General features: G+C 40.5%; 1 protein-coding gene across 1 annotated transcript; it reads left to right on the top strand.

The window, feature by feature from the left end:
* The first annotated feature begins 291 nt into the window (after window positions 1–291).
* LOC139731257 (monocarboxylate transporter 12-like) lies at window positions 292–9922 on the top strand. The gene is made up of 3 exons (XM_071642143.1): window positions 292–382; window positions 1958–2839; window positions 9777–9922. Exons 1-3 carry the CDS (start codon window positions 292–294, stop codon window positions 9920–9922), a joined length of 1119 nt encoding a protein of 372 aa, XP_071498244.1.
* Window positions 9923–12456: the final 2534 nt, after the last annotated feature.

The following is a 12456-nucleotide window of genomic DNA, read 5'->3' as shown; positions in this document are numbered from 1 at the left end:
CAGACAGCCTTTTTAATGCAAACAAAACGGTCGACTTTTGTTCAATACAAAATTATTCTACCTTTTGACCAACAGTGTAGGGCCTATATAATTAGACTGTTAACACACAATGTCTTTATAATTTCGTATTTGAAAAAAAAAAGAGGTACACTGTCCTTGCATATCAAATTTCAACTGAATTAATCTGATTTACCTCACGCTGAAGTTAACTTTCCCTCCTCGCTTTGCTCATTTCGCTCAGGCATTATAACCAACATCATTCTGCGTTACCTGCCACCCCGGTGGCTGGCCATGGCAGGTGGTCTACTTGGAACACTGCCGCTCATTCTCGGCAGTCTGTCACAAACGCCAAGCCAGCTTTGTGGTTTGACTGTAATATCAGGTAAGAAAGAAAAAAAAAACAACATTTGGATCTATGTACCAATATTTTAGAGTGAATGGCACATTGACGCACGGCGCATTCGTCTGCAATACTACTGATGACTGTCTCGGACAAGGCTTTTAAAGGACAAATTCACCTTCATAGACATGTGGGTTAAGAGAAGGCAGCAACATTAGTAGAACATATCAGTGAGAATTTGAGGAACATTATACGATGCGCTCAAAAGTTATGAATTTTTAAAGTTTCTGCTCAGTCACGGCTGGATGAGAAGACTACTATAGCTTGCGATGTCAAATGTGTACAACTATATAAAGAAAGAATAAAGAAAATTCAACATATTTTCACTTTTGTCGCATAAGAAACAAATGCTCAACTTCACTCTTTCAGAAGGCAGGGGGAATAATATTACCCTGAACATACATCAGTAACAAGTAAAGAATGTGTGCACTTTATTCAAAAAGTAAAGTTTAGTGAAATTTTCTTTTTATTTTCCTTATATCGTACGCATGTGACCTAATGCACTGTAGTAGTCTTCTCATCAAGCAGTGACTGGGCAGATACTTTAAAAATTCATAACTTTTGCATGGATTGTCTGATTTTCCCCAAACTTTCACTGATGTGTTCTACTAATATTGTTACAATCACTAAACCACCGTATATGAAGGTGGACTTGTCCTTTAAGTCTCCTGTTGGCAATCAGCTATAACTGTACGAAGCCAACTTAAAGGCTTGCTATAATGTGTCACTTTTGGTCCTCCTCGTCTAATGCCAAAACTGATGATGCTGTTCCAGAAATGCAGTCGTCCTATTCTTCTAGAAAATAAGTCACCCCGACGAAATCGAGTTAACAAAAATGAGTTTACAGTAAAAATGATATAGGATAAAGAAGATTTTGTTGAAATTGGATAGCAACAAATTCGGGAATTTCGGTCACAATCACTCATGTATAAGTAAAATGAAACAATAAATCATGGCCAGCTCTAAACCGCCCAATAGGGTTTTTTAAACATTTCCCCAAATGATTCAACACTTCAAGAATTATTTCGATTCAGTTTTTGTGATATTTTGTATGAATTGACTACAATAAATCGTAATGAAGTACATGGACTAATTGAAATAAATTTGAGCTCATTTACTGACATTGTAACGATATACATTTCCGTTACGAAACGAGAGTTAAGTTAGTTATTTCTAATGAACATAACATAATTGCAAAAGCAAACTCAGCAACAAGATTCTAGGGACCAAAACAATTTGATCCTTAGATCAAATTTTTTGTCACATCAGTATTATTATAGTCAATAAACAATACAAGAACAATACAAACACGACAAAAAGGAAAAAACACATTGGCACTGGGGAAATTAGTTGGTTACATGAGGTATTTTGCTATAAAAGATCTCTTTATATCGAGTTTCTACTTTAATTGTTGCTCTCAATGAATTCAGAAGATACTGAATGTCGCTTTTTAACAGAAATTAAAGGAGATCCCTATTACTATGTGGATTCTAAGCAAGTGAACGAACTGCTTCTGATTATAACTGCAACCCTTTATCTATCATATCCACATTGCAGGAGGCGGATACGGCCTTGCAATTTTGTCCGGTTACTCGTCAGTGGTGGCTGCTTCTGGCGACGAATACGGGTTGGCCTTTGCTCTGTCGATGATGGGTGCAGGAGTAGGTATGATGCTCCTTCCAGCACTCACACAGTCTTTGTTCTTCATCTACGGATGGAGGGGAGCGATATTGTTACTGGGAGCATTAAACCTCCACTCCGTTGTTGCAGCAGCTACGTTAAGCCCCGAGATACTCTCAACACAACTTGGAACACATGAGCCTAGCAGGGAAATGGCCGAGTGTCCAGCCACAGATACGGTACATGAGAATGAGAGTTACCGAGAGAACATGAAAGAAACTTTCGGGTGGGTACATAAAATCAGACAAGCAGCATGCGGACATATAAGAGCTTACCTTAACTCTGGCCGCCTTGAGATTGCTCGAGTAATTCTGCAGATATGCTTCGTTATTCTAGCTGTCATTCTGTATGGCATGATTTACAGCGGTTGGACGATATTCGTCGTCCCGGATGCAGAATTGAAAGGTTATCTAAACGAAGATGCAGTGCTTGTATCAGTATCAGGTGGAGTAGGAAACATCATCGGGCGAATCATGTGCGGTCTACTTCTCAGAGTGAAACAAGGCATCTTCAATGCCAGCTCTCAATTTATCACAATGAGTGCTGTAAACGGCGTGGCTCTGATTGTGAACTCCGCCACGTCCAACTTCTCACTACTTATTAGTCTGGCAGGTATCAGTGGACTTGCCATCGGCGCCGGAGCTGTTCTTAAGTCTCTGCTGATCATGGAAATGTTTTCCACTGAGAGGCGTACCTCGTCCATAACTTGCGCTATGCTGTCACAGGGACTTGGGGAAGTTTGCGGTGGAGTGTTGTCTGGTATGTCAATCTATTCTTCTCTGAGTTTCACTAAGGGTGTGTGCAACACGTACACATTCAGTATAATGCTGGATTGGAGAATTAAGTTTGAAATCGTCTCCAGAGGCGGATCTAGGAATTCTGGAAAGGGGAGGCGCCTTTACAAAATTAAAGGGGGCGCCCCCCCCCAATTTTTGTTCTTTGATTTATTTTGTTTTAACATGATTAAAGGGGGGGGGGGGCGCCCGGTGCGCCCCCGCTGGACCCTCCAATGGTTTCACATGCATAGCCGAGCAAAAAAACAAAACGAAGTAAATCAATTCAAATCACTATTTTTATTGAAATCTTCTGACATATACCGCCGAATGAGATTCGCTTTATTATCTCAATAAGGTCATCAATTCGTTAAGCATTAAACAATTACATATATTTTTTTTAAGTTGAGAAACACAAGTCCTCTCAGATGTTCACGTTGATTGTACCGTATACTGTATACCAGCAGGGGCGTCACCAGCTTTTTTTCAAGGGGGGTGCGTTTTGACCCTCATGTAACGAGATTTTTTTTTTTTTTTTGACAGACATTTGGAATATAGGAAGCTCTCAATCCCTAGACTTTTACTGTTGTTGAGGGAAACCAAGCGGGGAAAGGGCACCGGCGTAGCTAGGATTTCATCTTTTACAGTAAAAAAACTACCATTTGGAGCTATATTTTTTCGCTTTGGAAATAAAGGAGGGAGGGCGCACCGGGCGCAGCTGCCGGCAATTACTGGCAGCAACATCAGGAGAAAGGCATAACAATTAAATGCGAGCGAGCGGAGCGAGCGAGCTTGATTATTTTGACATTTTACAGAAAAAAAACCCTGCCGTTTGTTGCTATATTTTTTCGCTTTGGAAATAAAGGGAGGGGGCGCACCGGGCAAAACTGCTGGCAATTACTGGCAGCAACATCAGGTGAGTTGCATAACAATTAAATGCGAGCGAGCGGAGCGAGCGAGCTTGATTATTTTGACATTTTACAGAAAAAAAACCCTGCCGTTTGTTGCTATATTTTTTCGCTTTGGAAATAAAGGGAGGGGGCGCACCGGGCAGAACTGCTGGCAATTACTGGCAGCAACATCAGGTGAGTTGCATAACAATTAAATGCGAGCGAGCTTGAAAATTTTACATTTTACAGTCCAAAACTGCCGTTCTTAGCCATATTTTTTCGCTTTGGAAATCAAGGGAGGGGGCGCACCGGGCGGAACTGCTGGCAATTACTGGTAGCAACATCGGATGAATTGCACAACGATTGAATGCGAGCGAGCGAAGAGAGCGAGCTTGAAAAATTTACAGTTTACAGTCCAAAAACTGCCGTTCTTAGCCATATTTTTTCGCTTTGGAAATTAAGGGGGGAGCGCATGCCACCGGGCGATTCAATGCGAGCGAGCGAAGAGAGCGAGCTTGAAAATTTTGACATTTTACAGTAGAAAAACTGCCGTTTGTAGCTATATTTTTTCGCTTTGGAAATTGGGGGGGGGGGGCGCACCGGGCGCAACTGCAGACAATTACTGGCAGTAATTGGGGAATTGCATAAAGATTAAATGCGAGCGAGCGAAGAGAGCGAGCTTGAAAATTTTACATTTTACAGTCCAAAAACTGCCGTTCTTAGCTATATTTTTTCGCTTTGGAAATTGGGGGGGGGGGGCGCACCGGGCGCAACTGCAGACAATTACTGGCAGTAACATCAGGGGAATTGCATAAAGATTAAATGCGAGCGAGCGAAGAGAGCGAGCTTGAAAATTTTACATTTTACAGTCCAAAAACTGCCGTTCTTAGCCATATTTTTTCACTTTGGAAATTAAGGGAGGGGGTGCACCGGGCGGAACTACTGGCAATTACTGGCAGCAACATCAGATGAATTGCATAACGATTAAATGCGAGCGAGCTTGAAAATTTTACATTTTACAGTCCAAAAACTGCCGTTCCTAGCCATATTTTTTCGCTTTGGAAATTAAGGGGGGGGGGGGTGGGAGTGCATGCCACCGGGCGCAACTGCTGGCAATTACTGGCAGCAACATCAGGTGAATTGCATAACGATTCAATGCGAGCGAGCGAAGAGAGCGAGCTTTAAAATTTTGACATTTTACAGTAGAAAAACTGCCGTTTGTTGCTATATTTTTTCGCTTTGGAAATTAAGGGGGGGGCGGCACCGGGCGCAACTGCAGACAATTACTGGCAGTAACATCAGGGGGATTGCATAAAGATTAAATGCGAGCGAGCGAAGAGAGCGAGCTTGAAAATTTGACATTTTACAGTCCATAAACTGCCGTTCTTAGCCATATTTTTTCGCTTTGGAAATTAAGGGAGGGGGCGCACCGGGCGGAACTGCTGGCAATTACTGGCAGCAACATCAGGTGAATTGCATAACGATTCAATGCGAGCGAGCGGAGAGAATGAGCTTGAAAATTTTGACATTTTACAGTAGAAAAACTGCCGTTTGTAGCTATATGTTTCCGCTTTGGAAATTATGGGGGGGGGGGGGCGCACCGGGCGCAACTGGACGATTACTGGCAGCAACATCAGGGGAATTGCATAAAGATTAAATGCGAGCGAGCTTGAAAATTTTGACATTTTACAGTCCCAAAACTGCCGTTCCTAGCCATATTTTTCGCTTCGGAAATTAAGGGGGGAGCGCATGCCACCGGGCGCAACTGCTGGCAATTACTGGCAGCAACATCAGGTGAATTGCATAACGATTCAATGCGAGCGAGCGAAGAGAATGAGCTTGAAAATTTTGACATTTTACAGTAGAAAAACTGCCGTTTGTAGCTATATGTTTCCGCTTTGGAAATTAAGGTGGGGGGGGGGGGGCGCACCGGGCGCAACTGGACGATTACTGGCAGCAACATCAGGGGAATTGCATAAAGATTAAATGTGAGCGAGCTTGAAAATTTTGACATTTTACAGTCCCAAAACTGCCGTTTGATGCTATATCTTTTTTTGCTTTCGAAATTGAGTGGGCGCACCGGGCGCAACTGCTGGCAATTACTGGCAGCAATATTAGGAGAATTTAAATGCGAGCGAGCTTGAAAATTGTGACATTTTACAGTCCCAAAACTGCCGTTTGTAGCTATATTTTTTGCAGTAAGGGGGGGGGCGCACCGGGTGGAACTGCCGGCAATCACTGGCAGCAACTTCAGGAGAATGGCATTACGACTAAATGCCAGCGAGCGAGCTTGAAAATTGTGACATTTTACAGTCCAAAAACTGCCGTTTGTAGCTATACTTTTTCGCTTTTGAAATTAAGAGGGGCGGGGGGGGGGGGGACGCCCGGTGCGCCCCTCCCCCTGGATCCGCCACTGGTAGTCAAGGGTGTCGGTTTATGTTCATGACTGGGGGAGGTATGACCAGTGAGGTGGCGTCGAAGTGACCAAGTATAGGAAGGATGTCCAAAATCTATGTATTATAGTCAACACTGTATAGAATACACTTGCACTAGTATCTATGTATAAAATCAGTGCTGCCAGAACCAGGGGTGCGAATTGCTTTTGCCCACGATTTTTTTTTTTTATTTGTCCCCGATGCAAAATTTCAAAAAGATAAATAAATAGATAAAAAATAATAATCATTTAGTGTCCGGCGTTGAGGTCGCTCGCAGACTGAGGTTTTTTTTTTTTTTTTTTTTTTTTTTTTTTTTTTTTTTTTTTTTAGGGTCTGAAGGGGGGTGCGTTCGCACCCAACGCACCCCCCCTGGTGACGCCCATGACCAGTGAGTCTATTCGATCCTTCTTTTACGTCCGCTCTTCTACATTGTTACCTGTGTACGTAATTCTTTGCAATATGTTGAATCCATGTTATATTTAATTTTTATCACTACACGTACATCGTGGAATCTAGTTTGCTTATGTCCAAGATGGCACGCGTACGTTTTTCACTTTTTCTTTTTTTCTTTCTTTCTTCTCTTTTTACTTTATAATTCAATTTCATGTCAGTTGACATTGGCTCTTTTGATTCTGTTGTTTTATATTGGGTTAAATATAGTTTCGTTAATTCATTATTCGTCTTCTTATGCATTTCTGAGGGTCCCGTAATGTACAAGCTTTGCTTTTAAGTGGGAACCTTCATTTCCATTCTTATCCCTGTTTAGTTTGTAATATGCATATATATGCATATGTTATAAAAAATACAGTTATATTTTCTTTATTCTGTTACTCATTTTCTCATGTATTTTGTTAATTTACGATTTTGCCATTACAAATGAAGAGCTTGCTGCCAAAAGTGGCTAAATCCATCATTTTACAATCGATTTAGCGCCTCTTTGAAGCAAGCTCGTCAAATATAAAACAAAAAAAAAGCTGAAATGAAACCCCATGTAATGATAGTAGACATGCTTATTATGCCTATCATTGTTCATTATTGTTCAATGATTGTTTCGAAGTTGATAAACGCAAAGCTGTTTTGAAAGCCCTTTAGGTCGCCCTACTGCGGTTACGCAACCATGCGTTTCCAGTTTCTGAAAGACGCGCGCCACGTAAAGTGCACACGAGTACGTGTACACAGGTGTATACATACAGCTGTGTGTAATGCACGCATATGCTTGGAACAAGGAGGTGTTTCTTTCACCAACAAGGTTTGAGAAATAGAGTAACAACAGTCTCATTCCCTTTGATCCCATGTCTCATGCCGCCACTCAGAAATATTTGAAGTATGTGCTAAACTGGAGCTGCCTCACAGATAGGAAGACAATTGATTCACGTGGCATTGTATCATGACTCGTCACTCTCAAAGGAAGATTATGTCTTTATGATGGTAATTGCTTTTCGCCGTCCCTTCTTAGAAAACAAGCGGCACATAGTACACGCAGTCAGGGCTTTGAAAAGGGCTCTCGAAAGGGCTATGGAAAGGGCTATCGAAAGGGCTATCGAAAGTTGATAAACGCAGCCGACGAAAACAAACGGCACATTAATAGTACAGGGAGTGGACAGGGCTTTCGAAAGGGCTATGGAAAGGGCCATCGAAATGGCTATCGAAAGGGCTTTCGAAAGTCATTTAAACTGGGGAAAGTTGATAAACACAGCCAAAGGAAGATATGTCTTTATGATGGTAATTGCTTTTCGCCGTCCCGTCTTAGAAAACAAGCGGCACATTAATAGTACAGGCAGTCAGGGCTTTGGAAAGGGCTCTCGAAAGGGCTATGGAAAGGGCTATGGAAAGGGCTATCGAAAGTTGATAAACGCAGCCGACGAAAACAAGCGGCACATTAATACTACAGGGAGCAGACAGGGCTTTCGAAAGGGCTATGGAAAGGGCTATAGAAAGGGCTTTCGAAAGTCGTTTAAACTGGGGAAAGTTGATAAACACAGCCTTGGTTAGTTTCAGTCTGATAAACGTCAATATAATGTGAAAAAATTGAAAACCACCTGCAATACAGCCTCATATTTTCCGACAACGCACCATTTTCGATCAACACATTTCATTATTTACTCGTGATGGAGAGGAAAAAATAGGAAACAACAACATTTCAAGATTGATGCATTTCTGCCAAGACAACAGACGGAAACGGATTCCATATTCTCCCCTTTTCTCGAAGAGAGAGAGAAAAAAGAAAGAGCACCACATAAAAGAAATGAACATACTCAGCAATATTTTATGCTATTTTGCTATATTGATGCTATATTTCATTTTGATGTGATGGAATCACTTAAAGCATATCATGGATTTTCTTCATCAGTAATGGCCCCAGACCACCGGGCAACCGCTAACGTCGAGCTTTGTTATACAGCATCTAAAAGATAGAAATATTTCCACCTCAGAGTGCAATTCGACATCACAGATGGTCAAATTTACGGATGCTTTTCGTTATTCCGAAGGTTCGCTATTCCGAAAAACACAAAGTCCCTATACCTACAGATTCGTTAATCCCAACATTTGTTGCGTCTTTCCGAAGGTTTGTTATTCCGAAATTTCGGTAATCCGAAAATGAAATTCGGAACAATGAACCTTCGAATGAATCTTCGGACTAAAGAGCCTTCGGAATAACGAACCTTCGGAATAACGAGCTGTAACCAAATTGACAGAGTGCAGAATTTAGAGGACCAGAATGGTACAGGAGTTTCATGAGACTGCTTCCGCTGCGAAGTGTGTCGGAGGCTTTGGGGCTGTTCGTCCATCCGTTCATTAAATTTGTTCGTGCGTTCCAGTTCTCGTTGTAACAACTCGATAGATATGCTATCTACAGGCCCTTTTATACGCGCTGTTCAGACTTCAGGCGAAATATCTGACGAACAAAGCTCAAACATTATTAAATGATCTCTAAGAATGGTTAATCCAAGTGGTCGAAAGTGATCGTCAACATTCGGTCCAATGATTATTTTGACACTAACAGACTGGAGGGATGATGTCATCACCTCGTTAATTTCCATTGTTGGTTGGAATAATGTGGGACAGTGGGACCATAAAACTCCTAAAATTTGCGTGAGAACGAGTATTATAAATTATCAGACAAAGGTTCAACGCAGCATTGCGAATCTTTTGTTTTAAAGTAAGGTACTACATATACATCAACTCTCTATTCCATGCCGCGAAAGAAGCGCAATCTTGACCTTGTCCTTTGGCGCAGCAATCGACGTGGTGTAATAATGACGCCAATTTTCCTGATATCATATGCGGCGCATGACAGTTTACTATTAATTAGGTAGAATGCACGCGAAGAGATAACTGGAACTCTCACAGAATCACGGTAAGGTTTGCCCGATCCCATATGAAAATACATGTAAAATCCTTTACTCTATCATTTTGTGTTGTGGTGTCACTAATCTCTTTATGCAGACAAAAATATTGGTTAGTTCGACTGCATCTAATTAAACTTTTTGCCATCAATGAGGGCGAATATAGAAAAAAAAAGGTTAATAATCACACCTTGTATATGAATGATTTTATGTATAACTGTTCTCAATTTTGTTTTGTGTCAACAACACAGGATATCTCTTCACCATTACCACGTCGACTGACTCGGTATTTTTAGTGCTGGGATATTGTTCATTTGCAAGCAGCGCCCTCGTCCTGCTTGTACGTCTACACACTGCCATTGCCGAGCTGTCGAGAAAAATCTCCTCGCCATCATGAGAAAACACTCCACACACTCCCTTGCTGTTTGTGTGTGTGTGTGTGTGTGCGTGTGTGTGTGTGTGTTTGTGTGCGTATATATGGGGGTGAAGGGGTATGATTCTGATTAACAAGAAATGTCGCTATGGCGACTGGTATGCGCCCGCCATAATGCATGATTCTCATTTACAATGCGTAATGACAATTAACATAATTGGCAAAATATCAAAATGACAATCATGTTTTTTCACAAAAATGTGTTGAATGTCCACTTTCCTTGAACTAGGTTTTATTGGATGATATGGCTATATTTTCTAAGACAGCATGTATTTTGGGATTTGAGGATTTTTTACTTGACTTTTGACCTTTTCATAAGTTTTATGTGCATTGAGTAGTTTTCGAGGTAGGGAGAAAAAGTGTAATCTCATTTTAAATAGTAAATCTTTAACATCTTAACGTGGCCTCTGACACTTGACCTTTGACCCTAGAATTCCCAAGAGAATCACTGTACTGTCAGGCTGAACAGGCATAAAAATGTACTAAGTTTTATGATGATTCCTTGAGCCACTTCCTTTATAGATGTGGAAGAAAAAGTGAAATTTAGAACTTTCACTCGACATTTGACCGATGACCTTTGGCCTTTTTGGCAAAAGGAACATCCCAGAGAATCTCTATCGTGGGAACTAATACATGTATACACCAAGTTTTAAGAAAAAGCATGCAGGCATTGCATAAATAGTAAGGAAAATGTGAAATTTTGAGGAGTTAACCTTGACCTTGACCTTGACCTCGACCTCGACCTCGTGACCCCCAAATTCCCTAGATATTCATTTCCACTCGTGCATATGTAGGACCTACTAAGTGCCGTGAAGACACCTGAACCATTTCCGAGATATGGAGAAAAAAATGAAATTCTGATATTTTCACCTTAACTTTGACCTTTGACCTCATGACCCAAAGCTTTGTCTAGAGAATCTTTATTTGGTAGTACATGCATGCACTAAGTTTCAAGAATATATCTTTAGGCATTGCATTGATATGGGGGAAATAGTGACTTTTTGAGTATTTGACCTTGACCTTTGACCTTAAGCATGTACACCCAAAAGTTGATAGGCACAATTCGCCCACTCATGCATACCAAGTTTCATTAGAATACCTCAAACAGTTTGTAGTTACGCTGTCCACAAAATTGATTACGGATGGACGGACGGGTATAAGGACGGCAGAACGGAAGGAACGACGGAAAACCCGAAAACATAATGCCTTCGGTGACACTCCTTGGCGGAGACATACAAAAGAAAAATCAGATTTCCTTTTATTAATTCAAATATGATTTGCACATGAGTTTTATTTACTGCAGGTTTTTGAGTCATGCTGTCCTTTCATTAGATTTTGTCTATTTTATTTTCTGCAATTCTGCTGTCAGGCAGAAGTTTTTGAGGTTGATGAAGTTGATCAAGGTGAATAATTGTATTGAAAGACTTATAAATGTCTGAGCTTATATTGGAACACTGTTAAATACATATATATTTGTAGACTTTTGTAAAATATTTATGTTTGCTTGTTTGTATGAATCTACCCTTTTTATCATTATATCGAATGAAATTCCAATAAACAAAGTATTAAAAAAAAGTATGTGCGTGTATATGTGTGCGTTTGTGTGTGTATGCGTGTGTTCTTTTTGGTCGGGAAAGTCTAACGGGCAAATATACCATGTACATCACACGTAGGTGTACCTCCCTGGTTCTACAAAACAGTATGAGGTTTGGAAAGCCTTCCTCTACAAGAATACTGACTGGGCATAAGAGGGTTTGTTTTCGTTTTGCAGTAGTCACGTATGTTAACTTCATTTATGCATTTTAGATAGATTGGTTGGCTGTTTGATAATGTAATTGGTATGAAATGAGCGTATTGCTTTTTTTTCCATTTCCAGTTATACCATATATATACTTATCTTTAAAACAATGTTTATATTTTTGTGCATACCCTTTATTATCATTTTGTTATGCCGTCTTTCGGTAGCGTTGAGCTGAGCAAGATGTGACAGACACATAGGAGAATTCAGTAACGTCCAAACAGATACACATACTGACGTTATGAATTCTACACTGCAAAAACATCGGTTTTAGATTTAACACCATGGGTGTTAAATCTAACACCGATCAAACTTCAATAGAGGACCACACCCACAGGTGTTGAAAAGTTGTTAAAAAGTGTTTGCCTGGCACTTCGTGGTGTTAATTTGACACTGTGGCTGGTGATATTTTTGACACTGCGCTAGAGTTGATTCAATAATGACACCGCATGGTGTTGATTTGATATTGGTTGTGTTAATTTCAATGGTATAACACCCGTCCAGCTTCAATAAAGGACCACACCAACTGGTGTTACTGTGGTGTAAATGTGTTTACACATTTTTTTCAAAAATCAAGTACTTTATTGGAAAATTCTTTATCGTCTTGTTGAAGTTCAAAATTAACAAGAAGTGCAGTATAACTAATAAACTATTCAAAAAAACAATTTTAAATTTTGAAATGACACCCAGAGGTGTTAAT

Source organism: Diadema antillarum, unplaced genomic scaffold (assembly GCF_040938485.1).
Source record: "Diadema antillarum isolate AM-2024a unplaced genomic scaffold, OU_Dant_1.0 seq00000367_RagTag, whole genome shotgun sequence".
In the NCBI taxonomy this organism is placed as follows: domain Eukaryota; kingdom Metazoa; phylum Echinodermata; class Echinoidea; order Diadematoida; family Diadematidae; genus Diadema; species Diadema antillarum.
The sequence above is the reverse complement of the archived record's forward strand: the minus strand, read 5'-3'. Positions and strand labels throughout refer to the sequence as shown.

What these genes read in the sequence shown, in the direction of transcription:
- LOC139731257 (XM_071642143.1), top strand. Translation starts at nt 292, where the DNA reads ATGGCAGGTGGTCTACTTGGAACACTGCCGCTCATTCTCGGCAGTCTG. An exon ending in TGGTTTGACTGTAATATCAG is followed by an intron (nt 383 to 1,957) that starts GTAAGAAAGAAA and finishes TCCACATTGCAG; the next exon opens with GAGGCGGATACGGCCTTGCA. An exon ending in TTGCGGTGGAGTGTTGTCTG is followed by an intron (nt 2,840 to 9,776) that starts GTATGTCAATCT and finishes TCAACAACACAG; the next exon opens with GATATCTCTTCACCATTACC.